Source organism: Gossypium arboreum, chromosome 4 (genome assembly GCF_025698485.1).
Source record: "Gossypium arboreum isolate Shixiya-1 chromosome 4, ASM2569848v2, whole genome shotgun sequence".
Taxonomy (NCBI): domain Eukaryota; kingdom Viridiplantae; phylum Streptophyta; class Magnoliopsida; order Malvales; family Malvaceae; genus Gossypium; species Gossypium arboreum.
This window is the reverse complement of record NC_069073.1, coordinates 17,382,292-17,405,287: the sequence shown is the minus strand read 5'-3', so window position 1 is coordinate 17,405,287 and position 22,996 is coordinate 17,382,292. Positions and strand designations below refer to the sequence as shown.

Sequence of the window (22,996 nt, the reverse complement as noted above, 5' to 3'; positions counted from 1 at the left end):
TAAGACATGGGGCATCGTATACTTGGAGAAGTATTTCGTTAGCAAAGAAGGTGTTATGCAATGGGATCGAATGGAGAGTGGGTACGGGAGATAGGATTTCAATTGTTAATCATGCATGGATCCCCTGTTCAGCTGATTATAAATTAAGCAGTGAGGTTAGAAATGATAATTTTATACTTGTTGTTGATTTAATTGATAGTGAAACTAGATAATGAAGGAGGGATAGTAATTTGGGTACCTTTTCGAGTGTTGACGTAGGTTGAATACTGAGAATCACTTTGGCATGTACTCCTCATGCAGATGTGATGGTGTGGAGAGGTGAACCTTCAGGGGACTTTTCTGTGCGGAGTGCCTATAAACTATTACAAATTGGTATTTCTACCCTTAATTTAAATGAGATACAAACAAATGCTAAGGATTTAATTAGGAAGCTATGGAGCCTAAAGCTTCCGACTAAAATTAAAATTACAATATGGCGAATATCAAAAGATTATATTCCTACTTTTACAAATTTGTACTATAAACGGATCATGTCAAATTTGATATGCCCGAAATGTATGTTGAAAATTTGGACCAATTCTATTTCTTGCTACATAAGAGAATTGGTGATTGAGAAGGAAAGGGTAGTTACCAGACGATGTGAGGAAAGAAAATGGGAATTGCTTGTAGGAGCGAGAATCAAAATAAATTTTGACGTGGCCTTTGATGAGGTGTATTCTAGATCGGGATTGGGAATTGTAGCTAGTAATGCTCTAGGCAAAGCTTTAGTATCTCGATCAATCCTACATGCAGAGGTTGGAACGATTTTTGCAGTCGAAGAGCTCGCGTATTCATGGGCAATACAAATGGGTTTAGAAATGGGGTTAACAGAAGTAATTATAGAGGGAGACTCCCTTACAATCATCAAGAAATGCAACAACAATATACACGATAGATCTAAAATAAACACCTACATCCAAAACATCAAACAGAAGCTAAACAGTTTGACTTTTATCAGGCTTAAACGTGCAAATCGTTTTGAAAATTAGTTAGCCCATCTTTTAGCAAAAGAGAGTTTGAGATCTGGCAAGAGCTTTTACTTGGAAAATGCTATCCCAAGTTATGCGAAGAGAACGATAGAAGTTGAATAGGTGCGAGAGCCAAATTGGGGAGGATCGGAAGCAAGTTTTTCTAGCCTTGAAGAAAGGAAAAATGATGAAAACTTCTTTTATATCTTCTAGATATCTGCAAAATGGGGGTTGGGAAAAAGAAATGTCTTGGAAATGAAATCGTTGGTTTTTGAAACGACATTTGAGGGGATTGTGATGGTCTTTTCTTGTTTGGCTAGGCTAGTTTGTTTCATTTTGTTTGTTTTTGGATCTTTGTTGCTTCTTTGGTTTTGGGCTCAGTGAGATTGGGTCAGTTCTTTTCCATTGTTTTTTAATTTGTTTTATCAATAAAGCCTGGTCTTTAAATAAATAAATAAAAGGAAAAGATAATAACACATTTGTATTATTTTAAGAAATGCTTTTTTAATTAATGACTTTATTTTAAAATGTAATTTGAATATATAACTCATATTAGATATTAACATAACATAGAAAACATAAACCTAATAAATTAAAATATTATATATATCTGGATTAAAGTTTCAAAAAACATAATATTTATATACCAAATATAAATATTAAAACATTTACATTAGCATTTGTAATTTAAAGTGAATGAAAAATGGGAGAAGAAAAATAGAGAGATGAAAAAGTAATAATGTTTCAAGAAGTGCTTTTGGCACAAGAAAAGCTAAAAAAGTTTAGCTGTTGAGTAAAAGTATTTTTGAAAAGTCACTACTTTCGGCCAAAAGTTACTTGTTTAGCATAAATTTTCTTCCAAAAGTGCTTTTTAATCATTGCTAAACACAGTCTTAGTCCAAAAATGTTAATGATATTAAAAACAATAGGTGGCACACCCAATGTAACACCCCAAACCCGGCCAAGATGTTATGGCCGAATCTGGAGATGTCACAAAGAAGGGTTTCGAAAACAGAGTTATTTCGATAAGCTTTGAAATCTTTATTCGTCAAACACATTTATTTAAATACGTCATTTAAGCAATTCATTGTCAAAACATAATATATGGAGGAAGTAATATAAATTATTATACTTAAAAATCCCGTTCAAAATTTTTAGAAAACTGTTATTTTAGTAAAAACCATGTTTTAGCTACTGTCGTAAATAAAAAGTCAAGTCAAAAATTCAAATCCCAAGATAAAAACAAACAGACCAGAAAGTCCATAAATTACAAAATTCCCAGAAAACAATCTTTAATTAAATAAATCAATAGCATGGTCTTAAGCAGTATGAGCTCGTGGTCACCGCGAGGCTCCATCACACCGGTCTGCCTAAGTCTGTAGATTACTTGAACAAAACATACAAACAAACAGATGTGAGTTTACGTAAACTCAGTGTGTAACCCAACAGAAACAGACATGCAATTCAAACAGTATCATATACACAGTCAGATACAAATTCATATTTGGACTTAAGTTTTTTACAGATACAGTTATAGATAACAAAATCAGATATGCAGAATAGATATACAGAATCCTACCCCCATCCTCTACATACCAACTCCGATCATCCCATCACACCATGTGGGGTTAAAAACATTCACTCATCCCTACACACCATATTGTGTCATTACGATGCATACCAGATAATATGCAGCCAAGCTGCCAGAATATAGGCGAAAGTCGTCATACAGAATACTTTCTCCACATATACAAAACCCACCCCAATCACAAATACAGTAATCCCATGCATAACATCCTCATATACGAATGTCATATATATATTAAACAGAATAATCAGACATGTATAACAGTGTCCTACTTAGAGCAGAATATCAGATCACATAATTTTAGGGTTTGGTTAGTCCTTACCGACCCTACAGTAGGCCCACAATCGATCGGAACGACCCGTGCGACCCTAGGGAAAATTTTCAGAATTATGGGCACACATGCCCATGTGGGCTCACATGCCTAGATTGGTCTTGCCCGTGTGGCTTACACGGCCTAAACCAAAACTCACACGCCTGAGTGGCATGCCCGTGTAGGCCCATATGCCCAACTTGACCTAGTTCGTGTGGCCACACGGCCACACTCATACCACCACATGGCCGTGTCTTGTGCATAACCAGGCCCTCGTCAAACACACACGCCCATGTGGCTTCAGCAATGTGATTTTTAGGCTTTCGCTGAAGCTGGATTTTCTACGTTTTGGGTACACACCTATTTCGATTTTGATGCAAAAGCACTCTCGAGCCACACAACACCTAAAATCGACAAACCAAACTCACAAAATTAGTCTTAATTCAAGATTACACCGAAACCACGCAACTCGACAACATTTCAATTCAAGCGTTCATCACTTAACCCAACACCCCAAATGATTTCGACTACAATTTCGCAAGAGGAGAGCCTTGTTCTACACGATTTACCACTGCCAAAATAGAAAATAAAATTCCAACCAGCAATTTAGAAATCGAAAACTACAAAACACTAGAATCCAACTTACCAACAACCAAAGGAAAACAGAGAAGCAAAATAACGAGATTTGACGACAGATCGAAACAGAATAAAGGGAAACAAAAAAGGAAAAGAAAAACGAAAGAGCAGAGGAAAGTAAAACAAAATTGACGATAGTTTTCTTTTTTGGAAAAAGAGAGAATTTTTTTTTAAAATAAAATAAAATAAAAGATATCTCAAAAACCGCTCCCCACTAACAAACAAAATTCTCAGAATCCCAACTCCATCGAAACTCTAACACATAACCAAGCAAAATTAACTTCCACACTCACGCAAGGTCTCAAACACAAGACCTCCAACATACCAACCCCATTACTACTTGAACCAATAAACTCATTCTAATATAAATTAACAAAAAATTTAATATAAACCCACTCAAAAAGTGTAAGGCTAGGATCAGAAAAATAACAAAATTTGGCAAATGTGAGATTTGAATCTAAAATTTTACACACACACCCAAAACACTTAACCACTGAAGCAAATACTCATTTATGTTAAATATTTACAGAAACAAAAATAAATTATTTAGGGCGTTACACCCAACCAATGAGAATGCATCATGTGGTGTTCCTTTATACATGACGGTTAAGAACGTGACATCCATTTTAAAAAATATAAATTCAATAAATCAAAAAAATTATAAAAATTATTAAATTTAAAATTTTCAAAAATATAATATATTAGTTATATAAATTAAAAAATTATAAAAACATTATATGAAATATAAAAAGTTAAAAACTATAAAATTATCAAATTAAAAAAATTAAAATTCTTTTAAAATATATCAATCGTATAAAATAAAAAATTATAAAAACAATAAAAGCAGTTGGAAGATAAAATGGAGGCATAAAGCATCCGATAATTACCGGAGTTAGTGTAAGTAATATGAGCAGTGTTAGTTGTCCTCTCTCTATATATTTATTGGTATTTCCGTTAACATGACTCTTCCCTCCAACCCAAACCTATTCCCTGCTTGCTTCCGCGTGTAAAGTTCCCAATTCTTCCTTTTCACTTTCATTTTCAAAACACTCTCTGAACCTTCATACCTATTTCTTAATTAAGCTCCAATTTCCTCTTCTTTGTACATAGAACTCTGGTTTTACGGGGAAAAAAACTTGAAAAGAGAGAGAGAGAGATGGGTTTTTCGAAGGAAGAGAAATCAAGAAGAATTCTAAGAGGTTTCAAAACAGTGTTCTTCTTGGTAACAATGGTGATTTCATTTCTTGTATTTTCTGCACCTGTTTTTCTTGTTATTGCTGATACAATTTTGCCTTCTGCTTTGCTTTCTGCTTCCCTGTCTCCTCCTTCACTCCAAGCCCTATATTCCCATTTCACTAACTATGATTTCAGAAATTCTCTCATAGATATCCCTTTCATCTCCATCATCAGATCAGCTATTATAATCTGTAAGTGAAAACTCCCAACCCAAAAACTATCTTCTTCTTCTTCTTTTTTTTTTTTCTCAGGCGAACTTAACTTTTGTGTGATTGGTTTTAAATTTGGTGGTGTAGGTGTTTATAGTTTTTGTGATGGGCCTAAACTTTCCAGAGGACCATACCTTGGAACCACAATGATATGTTGTGTTTCATCTTTGGTGTTTGTTTCGGTAAAAGCTTCATATGCGTTGGGTTGGAGTAGTGGTAGAGAAGGGTCAGCCATGGAAACTGCTCTTTTCATTTGTTCACTGGCTCTGGCAATTGCGCATATAATTGTGGCTTATAGAACAAGTTGCAGAGAAAGAAGAAAACTCCTTGTCTACAAAATTGACATTGAAGCAGTAAGTTCCCTTCCCCCTCTCTCTGTGTAATTCCAGAACCTTAATCCATCTTTTTGTTTTATTCTAGAAATTTGATAGTGAAGGAGAAGGAAAACTTCACCTATTTACACAAAAAACGGTTGAACTTCTAGAAAGTCAACTGTTTAATTAGTTTTATTCATAGAGGACAGAGTGATTAATTTTAGGATATCTTGTAGGAGAAAGGTAAAAGTTGTGACCCATAATTTTAATAATAAAATTGAATATTGTTTGTGTGCAGATTTCAGCTTGCAAGAATGGGTTTCCAAGGTATCCAAAGATCGTGAAGTAAATAATAGAAAAGTGGTGACAAATCTCCCCCCTCTTTTGCCTCTCCCTTGTTAGGTTTCAGGTAATTTATTTTACTTGCTACCCCTGTTTTCAATGATCATCAAACCACCTTCATACTTCATTTGTTTAGTACATTTCATCACATCAGATAACTGATTTTATTTTTCTTCTTGCAGATTCCTGTAAACAAGTTGGTTGTATAGAAATAGGTGATGATGATTGTGCAAATGGAAGACTATGAGTTTGAGGATAAATCATAGCTCATACATCTAACATTCTTTTTATTCTTCATTTTCACTGTACAGTTTATATATATATATATATATGTATAATGTTTTAAAGATATCAAACAAATCTAATTCAGCTCGATGATTATCGAGTTAAGCTCGAAATTCATTTATTAAATAAATTAAGGTGTTATTTGATAAATTAAAATTTTAAAATTATAAACATTTTTGGGTATATTAGTTTAGAATATACTTAGATTATTTGAAATTTTTAAAAGTAAAATATTTAATACATAATACAATTTTAAAGGAAATAAAATAAAAATAATTGAAAAACTTTCACTCATAGTAACTCATTATCTAGTTACACTTTTTCTATTAAAAAATTATAGAAAAAGTATATCTTTTGGTTTTCTTTTACTATGGGTTCTCAAAAAGTATAAATTAAATCACTCAAAATATCGCTATTAAACCATTCCTAAATTCTAATTTTGTATTAATTCATAATGGGATAATGGCATATTTGGTACCTAAACTTTTGAAAAAGTCCATTTTGGTACATTACCTTTAACATTGTTTATCAATGGGGTTACCTTTAACGTGCTGTGTTCATTTTTACTTGTCAGGACACGTGGCCCAATTGTATAGTAGCACGTTTCAGTTACGTTATATTTTTTTAAAAATTGAACCAAGGGCCTGAGATTAAATATCCCTTTAAGTTTTTAATTTAAATAAAATATCCTTTTAAATAGATTTTTAATTAAATAAATTAAATTAACATATCCTTTTATTCTGTTTTCTTCCTCTCGTCTTTTCTCTTTTTCTTCTCTTCCTTCTTCCATAAAGAGACCTATCTGTCGTCCGGCCTCCGTTCAACCCAAGAGTAGGACCGAAAGATTCGCCTCTTTCTCTTCTTTCTAGTTCTCCGATTAGCTTTCCCGAAAAGCTTACTGAAATTTTGAAAAAATTTCACAATCTTTAGAATCTTCCAAGCCTCGATCTAAAAACCCGGCTGTTGAATCATCATGGAAGTACGGTCGTGACTTGTCGTCACCGCTTTCAATGTCTTAACTACTGTTCGGGTTTTAGAATGATGCTTGAACCTAGAGAACCTAGAAACGCGAAATGGGTCTTGGTGTTGATTTTTTTCTCGTCATTTTCTATTTGTTTGGTTGTGTGTTGTAATGGATTGATGAGTTTTGTGATTTTTGTTGCGTTCATTTCAGTAAATAGGTTTAGTTGTGAATGGCTAAAGAAATTGGTTTTGGGAGTTGAGAGGTAATAGCAGTGGGCGATGTTATTAGAATTGGAGATAATAATGTTGTTAAATTTCTTTTCAAAAGAACTCATGAACCCAGAAATATTCTTCCCAAAGGGAATTCAAAAATGAAATTTTAATCAATTCATTGCAAAATGGTTGTTTATTACCAAGAAATGCCCAAAAATGTTGGTTTAGAGGAAAAGATGAATTTGGAAAATTTAAAAAGAAATTAAAATGTTTCTTTTTTTTTTGGTGAAAAATTAATATGTTTTTTATTTGGAAGAAGGAAACACATTATTAGTTAAAAGTAATTAGTTTTGAAGATTAAAATAAAATAAAATAAATGATTTAACAAAATGGTTATTTAATGGGTGCAATAATTTAAAATTAAAAAAAAAAGAAAGTGAAATGTGGCACACAAAGGTTAGGCCGTGCGTCTTGATGAGTTGAAAATTTAATTTATAATTAGAGTTTCATCCACGGCCTTTACAAATTCCACTTTTAATTTTTCTTTAAAATTTTGGGTTTTTCTATATGTTAGAAAAAATAAACAGATTTATTGTTTATATCTACTTCCTTTTGGGATTCCGCTAAAATCACTTACATATATTTCCTTTAAAATTTTGGTATATAAACATAATTATCACATTTACCAAGTTTCATAATTCTGCCATTCATATTTGATTATCGGTTACAGTTTATTGCAAGTAATTGCATCAAACCTTGTATGTTTAAAAGGATGACATCTCAGTCTCTACACAATAACTCTGCTTATTGATGGAGTTAAACATTAAATTAAATTATAAAACTTACTCATCTTGAAAAAAATTAAATTGAAATAACATGTCTTGTTGATGTAGACTAATCTACAAATAATTTAAAAACAACAATTATAAAAAATAAAATAAAATAAAATAAAACCGAAAACATTTCGAGATAAAAGTAAAATCAGTTTCTTACCTCTACTCATTCTTCAAAATTGTCTTTTAACCTTTTAAGTTAGTTTAATATTTGATTTAATGCCATATTATTACATTAACAATAAACTTGACGTGTTAGGATTAAAATATCAGCTTTTCAAACGTATACTGAATTCAAATATTTTTAATAATAGGTCTAAAATGAGGTTTATGGCATAATACAAAAACTTGTAGTAAACTTTAACCATTAATTATTATATTATTTAAAATAATTTTTTATTAATAAAACTTATATTCTTTTTCCTTCACTAAAACTCAAGTTATCTTAAAATAAAATAAAAAAACATCTTCTTTTTGAAACAATAAAGAATATTTTATTTTTAATAAAATAGAAATCTAATATTTAAAAAAATCAATAAAGGCTTGGTAATATTATTAAAGGTCGAGGTCATAATATCCTGAGCATTAAAGTTCGAGTCTTACTATAGGTAAAATGTCATGTATAAGTTCTCCTTAAGATATTTTAATTTTAAGTTTCACCATGTATAACCCCTAATTCGTTTTATTGTATTGAATTTATTTTAATTTCAGTTGATCGAATAAGTATTGGTTATGATTATATTTGTACTTGTGATATGTATTATTTATGATTTATATTTGTACTTATAATTCTATTTATACTCATAAACACTTTTAAAAGAATAAAAATAAAAATAAATTATTTTGCTTTGTATTGATTTTATTTTAATTCTAGATATGATATATTCTATTTTTAATTAGTAATACTTTGTATAATAATTTTAGTTAATTAGATATCTAATATTTATAATTTATATATGTACTTATAATTATCTGAAAAGTGATTAACTAAATTAGTGTTACGAGTCAACTCCACATTAATTTAGTTGTGAAATTATTAAAATGTCCTTGCTTTAAAGGGTAATTGATATTATTATAAGTGTATTTTCATACTTTTATATAATCTTAAAATAAAACAACCGAAAAAAATTAATTAAGATTAAAACACATGACTAACAAATCTATAGAAAAACCGTACCACTCCACTAATAATCATTTTTAATATATTTTTTACTATAAAATATTTTTGTTCCTCACATCATGGATGTGATAAAATCTAATACAAATAATTGTACTCAGAAACTCATTAAAAACATAATTATGTTTTGTATTGAGTTTATTGTAATTTTAATTCATTGAATATATATTATTATAATTTATACTTGCACTTGCCATTATACTAGTATCTATGCTAATATTTAAATCATTAATCGAGTTAGTATCACAAACTTAACCGATCACTAGCTCAATTAAGAAAATTACAAAAAATATTTTTATTTATAAATAAATTATATTATTATGAGCTTATTTTTGTCTTGTTATATTTTTAATGAAATTTTGCATATTGTGAGATTTAGACGAATGTAACCAACATTTATAAATTTGTTCTTTACCACTTCAACTATTTTTTATTGGCTTATTATTATTATTATTATTATTTTGTATATTTCAATGTTATTACACAAATCATTTTCATCCACATTGTTTGTATATATTGATAATGTTATAGATTGAGTTAATATCACAAGCCAACTTAACACCAACTCGAAAAAATGATAATATCATTGTAAATAATTGGAATACACTTAATATTCTTAATTTGATGTGTTTACATATTTAAATTTCAATTTACTCATCATTTAAATTAATTTTTATTTTAATTTCGTACATATTGTATATATGCTATTATTATTAGTTCTATTTCATTATTTATTATCTTTTAAATATTTTTAAGTCTATTTTATATTTGGAGTTCAGAACCATCTTTTATAATAATATTATTAATTTTATTTTTATATTTTAAATATGTGATTTCTAGTGCATATGAAATTTCAAATATTTTTAAAGTGGTCGGAAAGAAATTTGAAGGGTTAAAAGTGATAAGCTTCTTTGGTCCACATTTATGGCTAAATGAACTAATTGAACACATGAAAGCTTTCTCAAAACCGTAGACAAAGTGAGAGAAGCCAAGTCAGGTAAGGCAATAAAAAAGAAAAGAAAATTCAACATTCCCAAAGTCCAAAGTTTTATCTTTTCTGTGCAATTATAATTTCCTTTTTCTTTTATTTCACATGCAATCCATTTATTTCCTTCAATTCTTACTACTCTTTTCATCAATAATCAATCTGTTGTTTCTTTTTTTTGTGATTAAAATCAGGTCTTGGTATTCAAAGTTTTCATTTTTCCCTTTTTCATATCCAAAAATACATTCTTTCTTTTTTATTTCTTTTCTTAGTTTTGAAAGATCTGGTAGGTGGTGGATAGATGGGGAGGTTATTTGTGGTGAACCTTGAAGGGAAAGTTTATAGCTGCAAGCACTGCAAAATCCATCTTGCTCTTGTTGATGATATTCTTTCCAAGGTTGTTCTTTTTTATATATATTTTTCTTAAAATTTGATTCCTTTTGACTCTTTGTCTGTTATGCTTGTGAAATTTTCATCTGGGTGTTTTTAATTTGCTTGATTTTACCAAGTTTATGTAATGATGATTTTGATTATGATTTGGGTATATCTAATTTCATAGCATTTATTACTTGGAGTAGTGTTCAATACAAAAAATTCTTTTTTGATGAACTTTATAATTGATGGGACTCCATGATTGATTAGATTGAAAAACTAGGAATTTGGATAATCCATGTTGGTCTTGCAGGAATCATTTACTTTCTTTGTGTAAGTTCAATTTTTCTTTTTAAGCATAGATGTTAACATATCAAGGATAAAATGGATGCTGGGAGGATCTGGATTTATGTGTTATTGTTGTCTCTTTTTAAGCATGGATGCTTGTTTGGGGTCTTTGGAAGGGCTTGGCACTTTATGGTGATGGCAAATTGTTGGCCTTTGGGACAAATATGATGTTAAACATATATATTTATATAGTATAATATATATGTACGTATATAAATTATATTTGAAAGGACCTGTTCTGGAGATCTCCTAGTTAACATAAAAAAACCGAGTCTTGGCCCCAAAGTAGTTGGATCAGCTGTTTGAGTTCTTTCCCCTTATTCGAGGATTTTATCCTCCAAAAGATGCAGAGTTTCCAGGTGTTTCTTTTTACTACAAAAACATGAACTCTGATCTTTGTCTCTCACTTAATTTACATCTATAATATGATCTAAAATGATGAGCTTCCTTCTGTTACAATTGACACTTTATACTAACAATCGAGTTTGAGATATGCCACTTTAAAGACATGGTGAAGCCTCTTATGCACTGAAGTCCATGACTTGAATGTTAAGATGCATATACTTAAGAGACTTGAGAGCGGCTTAGTGGAAGAAAATATGGAGATCTGCTTAACTGCTAAAGTTCTAATTAATTTACCTTTAGTTTTGAGATGACAATTGGACAGTTGTATATTTAATATGCATATTGGTGTAGTTCATTGTTATTGAGCTTCTTTTTTTTTTTTTCATTCCATTTGCATTGGTGTTAACAATTTTCATGGTGTCCCAAAAAAATTAGTTCGGGGTTCTCTTAGAGGCTTAGTTTCTAACAATGTGTTTTGCCTGTGTTCTTCTATTCAGTCCTTCCAGTCCAGGCATGGAAAAGCATATCTCTTCAGTAAGGTGTAAGTTTTCTTGATTTTAGGCACCTTATCATTATGTATGAATACTAAATCTGTCTAGAATTACACTGAACAGGACCAACACCTCTTAAGGCCTAACTATACCATAAGGTGCTGGTTACTTCTATTTGGATATGCGATTAATCCGGTGTTTGTCAAGCCATGTTGTGCTTGTACTGTCTTGCGTAACGCCTGAGATAAACTTTGCTTCTTGAATTCATTTTCCAATTCTAACCGTTTGTTTAGTTTGCTTAGAGCAATGCAATAGCCTTCAATTGCTCAAAGCTCTTGTATGATTGCGATTTTAGCCTTTTGAATACAAGACAGGGTTTGCAAGTAGCTGCTTAAAAAAGTGGACTATGGTAGTCAAGGATGGACTCCATTGAAATCTTGCTTACATGATCTTTTGAGAAAATGGGATTTGAAGTTATCCACAATTTTCGTTTTCTATGGATCAATAGGATCAATTCTTTCGTTATTTCGTAGGGTGAATGTTTCTGTCGGGGAAAAAGAAGATAGACTGATGATTACAGGGTTGCACACTGTAGCAGATATCTTCTGCATTGGGTGTGGATCAATTGTGGGATGGAAATATGTAAGCTTTACTGTTCCATATATGAAATTCAATGGTTTAATGTGACTTTACTCGTAGCTGTCAGTTTCACGGATAGTTTCTTTCAGGAATTTGCCCATGAGAAGAGCCAGAAGTACAAAGAAGGAAAATCCGTACTTGAACGGTGAGCAAAATATTCAAAAACATAGAGAGCACCATAGATTCTGGTTGGGGTGGGGGATGTTCTTAATCCATGTGTCGGATATAGGATATATGAACCTCCAAATACATGAAAAACATTAGGAAAAAGAAAATAGAACATACTTGTATTTGACAGTCACACCCAGTCCTAGTAACATGGCGCTTGACTAAGATATTCTGGATCATTCTATTGAGCAGGTTTAAGGTGTCTGGTCCTGATGGAAGCCATTATTGGGTTAGCCATGAAACACATGTTGGTGGAAGTGATGCAGATGATGTTTGATTAAATAATCAAAAATGCTGGTCAAATTCCAATTGTACATTCTTTAGTCCCTTGAATCTCTCATTCAACTCATCTGAATTCTTAAAAAACTGGGCTATTTCTTATTCAAGCAGCTTGTTCGACTTGCTGTTATAAGACATTTGATTGGAAAATTTGAATTCCTGATTCTGATTTAGTTAATGTCAAAACTGGACTGAAGATATCATGTTTCAATTTGCAAAATTGAAGTTTCAGGTGTTGATATTAATGACTTATAGTAGGATTTCTATCGTTACACAGAATGCTATAACTTGAATTGCTTTTAATGCTATTCTAATTTAGACAAGTCATTGAAGCTAGACTGGTCTATTGGAGGGATCATATTAGTTTTGGATCAAGTATTTCAGATTAAGTCTTTTCAAAATTTAAAAATTTCTAGTTATTCTCGGGTCATTTCATGTTTAGGTCATTTCAAGTCCGATTGTTCAAGTCTGGATCATTTTAGATTCGATTCATTTCATGTTTTGGTAATTTTAGATTCAGGTCATAACGGTGTTGGGTAATTTCTAGTTTGGATCATTTCAAGTCAATTGCTTGGGCCAGTTTGAGTCTGGGGTATCTTGGGTTCAAGCCATTTTTAGTTTGGGTCGTTCTGATTTCTGGATATTTTGGGGTTTGGTTGTTTGACACCTTGTGATTGTAAATGAAAATAGAAAAATTGCTTGATTATTTCACCATAGAACAAAGGTATTTATGCAACTCTTACATGCTAGGAAGTGGAAAGAAACAATCAAAATCCCCCAATTTATCCCACTAATCAGCCCTTATTCCCTATAATTAAGCTATACATGTTAGCTATACAGATTATAATTCTCTACTGTTGTAACATTTTTCATGAGGTTGGAGCATAGATGTTTTCATGCCCAGCTTGTTATAGGAGTATTTCACTTGAGCCTCAGTAGATATCACTGGTTACTGATAGGATCAACTTATTCAATTCTCCAATAATATTGATCCTAATGACAACTGGATTGTTTTAGGGGATTTCAATCAAGTAATATGGCATTAAGATAAGTACTCCCCTCTTTCTAAAGATATCAAAGGGGCTGCTGATTTAGTTCATTGCATCGATAAGTGTAATCTTTCTAAGATCTCATTAAAAGGCTCTTGGACCAACAATCGACAACCAAATGAGGTGGTTTGGGAAAGACTTGATAGAGCATTTGCCATTGAACACTTTTCAGTCACTACTTGAGCTATATGTCCTCAATCTGCCCATCAAACACTCGAACCATGGCCTAGTGAGTGATTGTGCAAGCAAAAAAGTCATTTTCATAGGAGGTTCTATCGTTTCGAAGCTATGTGGACCTTCATCCGCAATGCAAGGAAAATATCAATGAATCCTGGAATTCCTGCAACTTGGTTTGCAAAATCAAGATCGCTAGTTCCTTTTTCCGCAAATGGAACAAAGACGTATTTGGTGATCTACACAAGAGGAAGTTGGAGCTTGAAAATGCTCTCATGATTGCTCAATTTGAACTCTCTTCACAACCTTTTGACAAGGAAAAAGCCACCAAAGCCAATCTTGAAATGCTCGAGAAACAAAAACCAAATTCATTGACTACAAAAAGCAAGAGTACAATGGTATAGGTCGGGAGACAAAAACACCAAGTTCTCCCACCTCACTACCAAGAACAGAAGGGCAATCAATAGAATTGAAGGTATCAAAGACTCTGGCAATAGCTAGGTGGATGAACCCTGTTTGATCAAATAAGTCATTGTCAACTACTTTGAAAAGCTTTACAGCTACACTGTTAATGTCAACTGTGAAACCATTAGGGATCAAATAAGGCACCTCACTATCCCCTGACTCTCTCAACATGACATCCTTTATCTTAATCAACCTTTCATAGCTAATGAAGTCAAATAAGTTGTCTATTAGGTGCTCTGAAAGCCCAGGTATTGATGGTAAACGTAGCCTCTTCTATCAGAAATTATGGGACATTGTGGGGGGAATGATGTTATCTCCTCTTCTTTATAGTTCCTTCGTTTGGGCATCCTATTTAAGGAGCTTAACAAAGCTATTATCGCCCTTATTCCTAAAGGCAGCTCTCAAGCCCACCTATCCGATTTCGAACCAATCAGCCTTTGCAATATTGCTTATAATATTATATCAATGGTCTTTGTCAATCTCTTGCAATCAAAATGCTTTCATTTCGGGACACTTTATCTCTGATAATATTATCCTGGCTAGTGAAATCCTTCACGCTATAAAAAAAGAAAAAAAAAGGCGAAGGATCTCTTGCAGCTTTCCAAATTGATATGAACAAAGCTTTTTACAAGATCAACTGGATTTTCTTGAAGAATGTTATGGAATCTATGGAATTTAATTAGCGTTGGATTAATTTAATACAATAATGCATCTCCATTGTCTCGTATCAAATCCTTATTAATGGCTCTCTCATTGAATATACCAATCCTGGTAGAGGTCTTCGTTAGGGGATCCTTTATCGCGATACCTTTTTTTCATGTTCGTGAACATCCTTTCCCTCATGCTTCAAAGAAAAGGTACGGAAGGATCAATCTAAGGTGTGAAAATCTTAAAAGACGCTTCTCCCATTAACCTTCTATTTGCTGACGACTGTTTTATTTTCTTCAGTGCCCTTGTCTTGCAGATCACTAAAAAATTACTCAATAATTTCTGTCTTTTTGGGCTACAAATTAACTTCTTCAAATCTAAGCTCTTCCTCAGTCCTTCAACAAAGCCACATAATAAGAGATCGTTATGTGGTATTCTCAATGCTAAAAGAGTTTATCTACACGTCATCTAAGGCTAGAGCTTGGAAAACTAAACAAGAAAAAAGAGTTCTTTCACAACATCATTGACATGATGAATTCAAAGTTGGCCCCACAGAAATCCAAATGTCTTTCCCTGGGCAAAAGGCTTACCCTCATCAAATCGACATCGACTTCTCTTCCCTTCTACTCATTCTTTGTCTTCAAAGCTCCTATTAATGTTTGTGATAGAATAGGTAGTCATTCATGCTTTTTGGTGGGTCATACAGTGGATGAAATAAAAACTTCACCTTTGTCATTGGGACAAAATTTGCTCGCCTTTAAGTGAGGGGGCCTGGGAATTAGAAAGACTAAATTCTTCAATAAAGCCCCGCTCTCAAAGATTACTTGGAGGATTATGATAGATAACAACAGACTCCTCTCGAAAGTCCTTAACCAAAATACTGCAAACAACATCCTTTTGAAATAGTCAAAATAAAGTCATCTGATTCCTGGGTTTCGAAAGGTATCATAATTGGAAGACACATCTGTATTCAAGGGAAATATATTCAACTTTGGAGTGGCAACAATTGTTGGATTCACAGGGACACTAATCTCCTTCTCATCGATATTGTCAGACATATTAATTTTGGCATTCAAGTTCACTCACGCCTCAACATTAATACTTGCTATTCGAACCAAAGCAATACACTCAACATTCTTGACCTACATCGTGCCTAAGACCTCCACAGTAGGGCCCTCCCAATCCATGGTGGTAGTAACAAAATTGTGTGGAAATTTGACCACAATGACCTTTTTTCAGTTAACAATGTCTATCATGAACTCTATCGGACGCACCAACCTACTTCGAATGAGAATATTCAAAAATCCTGGACGAACCTCTGGCGAGTGAAACTTTTGTTTAAGATCATTGTCTTCCTGTGGAAGTTGTGTAATAATTGTTTTGCCACAGAAGATATTCTTTCGAGACGATTGTCTTTTGACTATGACACTAGTCCCATTTGTGGCAACCACAGGGAAACATCTTAGCACCTTTTTTATTGTCATTTCGCTAGAGCCATTTGATTTGTCTCACCACTCTCTTTGCTCTTAACATTTCATCCATTTCCAGTTGGATCCTTCAATGGCTCAAATCCAATGATATTACCTTTCAAGATGTTAAAATGTATTACACTCTTGTGGTCTGCACACTCTACAGCATTTGGAAATTTAGAAATGAACTTATTTTCAAGAATATTGAACCTAACCCAATCGGAGTTATTGCTAGAATCAGTTATTCTTCCATATTGTCCATCTTTCAATTTTGACCCCCTTCAAACTACGATTCCACGACTTCCAAGATCCTTCGCTACTAGATCTCACTAACTTTGGACTCCCTACCTTAATGTGATAAAAAAAAAAACACTTTTTCTTGTACTTCATCACAAACAAAGTTGAAGTCAATTTCAATATGTTTTGTTCATTAATGGAACACTAGATTTGCAACAATATAAAGAGTTGTTCGAACATTTTCAAAAATTTATAGTGTTCTAATAATTATAAATGAATGAGTGTAATTAATCAAAAGATTATATTGTTTGATTTTTTAAAAAGAATTATAACTATTTAAATAATTTTATTTGAATGGTTATAATTAAATGAATAATTATGTGTTTATTTTAAAGATATTATTATTCGAAAGACACCTATTAATGAAAGATGTCTCTATGAAGAGACATGAAAATTCTTATAAATAGGAATGAGATTTCATTTGGAAATCATACAAACAAATTCTAGTATTCTTTCTTTCCTTCCTTCATTTTCTAATATTATTAGATTATTCTATAAAGTATTACTGTAGAAATCCTTTATAGAAATTGAGTTCCTTGTCATACATTGCTCATTGTGCAGTGGGCTATTCTCGTCAGTGCAAAACGCAAATAGCCATTGGCTTCATTGTATCCTCGAGGTTAATTTGCTTGAAACTCGTTTGCACATCGAAGATAGGTGGGGGCGAATATAACCTTAAAGATAGTGGCTTGATACACGCCTTGAAGCCTTGTCCTATTTCTTTTTCTGTTCGAGTTCCGTTCGTGTGTTCAAGATTTTTCTCATTGGAGATTTGTACTAACAAGAGTTGCTTGATTCACACAACTTTGCTAGTAGCAAATATTTTAAAATAATTTTGGACATAAGATGATGAATGCAAATAATCTCACATGCCAATTGTACAATGCTCTATATTATAACTTTGCATTGGAGCTGGACACAGCACTCTACTTGCTTTTTTAAGATATCAAGTTCCCTCCTAATTAGAACGCAATAATTTGTAGTAAACCTCTTATCATATTTCAATCCTCCCTAGTCAACATCCGTAAAATCACTCAATTTGAGTGTGTCCATGATAATTTTGCACTATACTTCATCTTAATCCTCTTTTAAAGGAACACATGATTTGTTTTAGATATGTTTAATGATTGATTGTCAGTAAAGAAATACCAAACATGTAAGCAATAATCTGAATGAATAATTGTAAGACAATTTATTTTTTTCCATCAATTTGTTATATTTTTCAAGATTTCCAAATATCTCACCATTATCTTTTGTAAGGTGTAAGTTAGGAGTCAAAAGGGTGTAGTGTAGCTTGCATCATGCTTTTCCTATTTTGTATTTGTTACGTACTTTCTTTTAGAGATGATAACCCCTTCTTGCTTCTCATCACCTCTATTCCCCAAAAGTATTTCAACCATCCCAAGTCTTTTATGTGGAACTTAGTATGTAGAAATGGTTTAAAATATGTGATTCCTATATTGTCATCATTAGTAATGATGATATCATTAGTGTAACACCCATAACCGGTACCCATTGCCAAATTAGAGTTACAGAGTATTACTGTACAATTCAGAACAAATAATTACAAATAGTATCAAGTTTAACAAATTTAATTAACAAATTCATAAATAATTAGATTGGAGTAAATCATACAATTATGAGCCTTAAATCGAGCTTACAAAGCCTTAAAAATAATTTAAGAACATTTAGGGACTAATTCGAAGCAAATTAAAACATTTAGGGAAAGTTAAAAAATTTCAAAACAGGGGCCACACAGCCGTGTGGCCAACCCGTGTGACAGAGCCTAGACAGTATGGCTCCAAACATGGCTATGTGGCTATCCCACACGGCTGTGTGACTACCTCACACGCCTATGTGCATGGGCTATGTAACTTTCTAACTTGGGTCATACAGCCGTGTCGCAAGTCATGTGCCAGCCCGTGTGAACCCTGCACCCAACACGCTTAAGGCACATGCCTGTGTGGGTTCCCTGTGTGTGATAGTCCGTGTCCTAGGCCGTGTGTGCAAAAAAATGACCCAAAATGTGCTCATTTCATGTCCAAATACTTGAGTACCTAAACCAATTCTCAACACATGATTATAAGACTTCAAAATACATTTCAATGACACCCAAAGCATGCCAAACAATTAATCTAAGGCCTAACCAATGTGTCATCAATGACACCACATTTCAAACACTTAACATTTCACCTACCTAGAATTACATTACGCAAGCCTTAACTCATTCAAAATAACTTGCATTCAATTCTAACATGCCTTGTGTCGAAACCATTCCTCGATTTAAAAATTTTAAAATTTTAAAAAAAAGGGGTAATCGACTTTTGAAAAACAAGTGCATGGAGTCGCCACTGATCTTTTGTTTTGGTGTGATCGGATCACCTAAAAATTTGGTTATTTTAATAAAACATTTATGATTTACTAAAACAACAATTTTGGTCTACAAAAATTTTAGAAAACGGGCTCGGGAGTCGGTTACGCATGAGGAAGGATTAGCACCCTCACTACGCCCAAAATTGGTACCAAATCGATTAAACACTGTCTTTATGTCTAAGCTTTAAAAAATGTTTTTGAAATGTGATTCCTTTTTGATAACATTTGAGTAACTCAAGTTAGTCATCAAAATTCTCTTGCCTAAGAGGAATATAACATCACATCCAAAGACGATAGGACATGATCCTTTAAGCCCTCGAAAACATGATGAATTTTGACTTCAAAATTTATATGTTGAAAACCGTAAAGGATGCCCAATTATTTAGTCCAACGAGAGAATCGAAACCCAACACGGTAGGGCACGGTTCTTCGAATTTCTAAACGTTGAACATTGTCTCGCTTTGGAAAACGTGAATGAAATTCCAAAGGGATATTCGATTATTTTGCACAAACGAGAAATTGCAACCCAGCACGATAGGGCACGATTCCCCGAATTGCCGAACGTCAAACATTTCCTTCGTTTTAAAAGGTTTTTAGAAAACATGAACGAAATTCTAAAGAGACATCCAATTATTTTGGGCAAACAAGAAATTGCAACCCAACACGATAGGGCACGATTTCCTGAATTGCTAAACATCGAACATCGTCTCCGTTTTAAAGAATTTTTAAACGAATAATTATAAACCGGCTTGGAATATACTCATTTAACTTGAATTAGATTTAGAGAATTAGAAATCATAAAGTGATATTTGTAAATCGAAATAAAATAAAAAAACGAGATAATATACATGAGCATAATATATGCATTAATATAAAATAAAATAAGAGACGAGAATAACAAAAATTAGCTAACACGCGAAATAATCACAGATCAAATATAATGAAAAGTAAAATAAAAACTTAAGTAAATGATATATACGTAAATAAATAAATAACACAAACAATGATAAAAAAATAATAATAACAATAATAATAATAATAATAATAATAATAATAATAATAATAATAATAATATAGAAATACAAAAAGCAAATATAATAAAAATATTAAATTAAAGTAATAAAAAACAATACTATATATAAATATATATATATATACATAAAAATATACATTAATATATAATAATAATAGTCATAGCAAAAATAATGAAAATATGAGTAATATTAATAATATATTAGAATACAAAAGTAAAGTAATAACAATAGGGTGATAATAATAATAATAATAATACAAACAATAATACATATATATATATATATAAAAATAGTAGTCGAAATAAAAAATAATAGAAGTAACAATAATGATAGTAATAATATAAATAAATATGGAGAGGGCATATATAATATAATAATATAAATAATAATATATACATGAGAAATAATAATAATAATATAAATAATAGTAAAAATAATAAAATAAAAAATAAAACAAAGCTCTCCACTCTCTTTCTCCTCTTTTCGAATCCAAATTGGTGGTCCGCTTTGCTTGATCATGGACCCCACGGGTCATTATCGACGCTGCCAGACATACACGCGGCGGACCTCAAAAAAACCTTTTTCAGTAATGAAAATATGGGTAAGCTTCTTACTTTTATCTTTACTTTCGTATAAAAAAAATAAAATTGAAAGGAAAACAATAAACAAACAAAGAACTTAATATGAGAATAGATAAAAGAAACCTCTTTTGCTTTGATCTTTGATTAATCTCCAAAAACTAGCCTTTCCAAAACAAAAAACAACCCTCCTCCAAAAAACAAAAAAAACAAACCTCCTCCAAAAAACAAAAAAAACACCCCCCCAAAAACAAAGTCTTGAATGGCTTTTATAGCCAAATTTTACAAATAAATTTTTTGTAAACAAGTGGATTGGTTGGGGTGGTTTAGGTGGCCAAGGTGGGTGGCCAACAAGGGTGGTGGAGTAAGTGGCCAAGGTGGATGGCCAACAAGGGTGGTGGAGTAGGTGGCCAAGGTTTTTATTTATTTATTTATTTATTTATTTTTTGTGTTTGGGTTGGGCTAGTGTAATGGGATTAGGTTGGGCCAAAATTGGGTTTGGGCTTGTAACTGGGTAATGGGTTAGGTTTAATTTGGGTTTAGTTTTATTGGGCCCCGGGCAAAATTTGGGCCTTGCACCTTGTTTAATTTAGATCAAACTTACCTTCCATACTTGACCACACATGCTTAAACTTGGAACTTAAAATGCATGCTACATTAGTTACTCATTCCACAATATCAAAAGCACAACACATACATATTACAAAATACTTATGAACCAATACAATCATGATCAAATGGTCCTATTACATGCTATATAAACCAAGTTAAATTCAAAATCTACCAAAGAGGTCCTCGGATAGTGTGATTCTTTGAGTTGATACGATATCCCGATTTTCACAAAATGTATCTACATGAAATAAAACAAATAACACGAGTAAGCTTTCATAAAGCTTAGTAAGTTCGTCGTTTAAACGATAAAGCTTACCGAATTAAAATAATTCAAATAATAAGATTAATGAATAAAGTTCCTATCAATTACAGTTCAAAATTGGTGAGTAATGCTTAAACAATAGTACAATTAATTTTTCCATATTTCAATAACATTCAGTGATCAATAACCAATGCCCGATAAATGATATACGGATGCGAGTACACAGTTAACCATTTGGAACACATTAGGTGCTCATATGAGCCAAACCCACCGATAACACACCGAACATCCACCTCGTAACACACTAGAAAACAATGTAATATAACATGATAATCTGCAACAAATGCATGACTTTGGCATATTCAATGAACAGAAGATATAGAAAAATCATCATCACATCTCATACCAATCACGTGCCACGCACAGAATAACCTATTGGCATGCTAATCGTACTCTATCCTACGTTCATATGACTCAGGGTTTATAAACAGGAAAACAGTGCTATCGTTTCATTCCATCAGTTCTCACTTACAAGACAACATTTGTATTAATAAACACTCAACAATTGAATTTCATCTAATAAGCATTTAAAAATGTATTAGAATTAAGCAGGTCAAACTTACCTGACTAAATTGCAACACGACAAGGTACAATGACTATTCTGTAATTTTTTTCTGCGATTTTCAGCTTGTTCTTGATCTAAAATAATAGTTTCATTCAATTAACTAATTACAACAACCAAATCAACTCATTTTATGCAATTAAGTCCTTTTTTACATTTTTATAAAATTACCCTCAACATTTTACTTTTATGCAATGAAGTCCCTAAGCCTAAAACATGCAATTTAACAATTTTTATTCAAATCCAACCTTAGCCAAATATTCAAGGGCCTCACTATAGTCCATAATTGCAATTATTTCATATCAAGTCCTTATAATTTTATCACTTTAACAATCTAGTCCTTAAATATCAAAATCATCAAAAACTACTTTACAAAATAGTCTTATCTAACAACTAAGCTTAATAATCTACCATAAAATTTCAAGAACATACTAAACTCATCAATGGAGCAATCCATAAATTTTAGCAATTTTACAATTTAGTCCCTGAGTTTAGATTAAGCTAATACGAGCTAAAGAACATAAAAATTATTAAAAACGAGTGAAATTTCAGTTACCTATTGAGGGATCTACTTTGGCTGAACGGTCTTCTAGTTTATCTAGGTTTTCAGTTTGTACAATAGCAAAAGAAAGAAAATGACCATGTTTTTCTAACTTGTTTTAATATAAATCAC

The 22,996-nt window shown here is 32.0% G+C and overlaps 2 protein-coding genes across 5 annotated transcripts; both read left to right on the top strand.

Moving 5' to 3' along the window:
- Positions 1-4,435: 4,435 nt before the first annotated feature.
- Positions 4,436-6,057, top strand: LOC108459803 (uncharacterized). Its single transcript, XM_017759203.2, has 4 exons — positions 4,436-4,968; positions 5,074-5,339; positions 5,599-5,709; positions 5,825-6,057. The coding sequence occupies exons 1-3, from the start codon at positions 4,698-4,700 to the stop codon at positions 5,647-5,649; spliced, it is 588 nt and encodes a 195-aa protein (XP_017614692.1). The 5' UTR covers positions 4,436-4,697; the 3' UTR covers positions 5,650-5,709; positions 5,825-6,057.
- Positions 6,058-9,966: 3,909 nt separating this feature from the next.
- LOC108460890 (protein yippee-like) lies at positions 9,967-12,960 on the top strand. 4 transcript variants are annotated; one of them, XM_017760585.2, is made up of 6 exons: positions 9,967-10,110; positions 10,389-10,495; positions 11,661-11,704; positions 12,188-12,296; positions 12,383-12,438; positions 12,654-12,960. In XM_017760585.2, exons 2-6 carry the CDS (start codon positions 10,400-10,402, stop codon positions 12,736-12,738), a joined length of 390 nt encoding a protein of 129 aa, XP_017616074.1. In that variant the 5' UTR covers positions 9,967-10,110; positions 10,389-10,399; the 3' UTR covers positions 12,739-12,960. The 4 variants fall into 4 exon arrangements, with proteins under 4 accessions (XP_017616074.1, XP_017616073.1, XP_017616072.1 ...); XM_017760584.2 differs by having other exon boundaries at positions 9,968-10,110; positions 10,371-10,495; XM_017760583.2 differs by having other exon boundaries at positions 9,973-10,110; positions 10,293-10,495.
- The last annotated feature ends 10,036 nt before the right edge of the window (positions 12,961-22,996 follow it).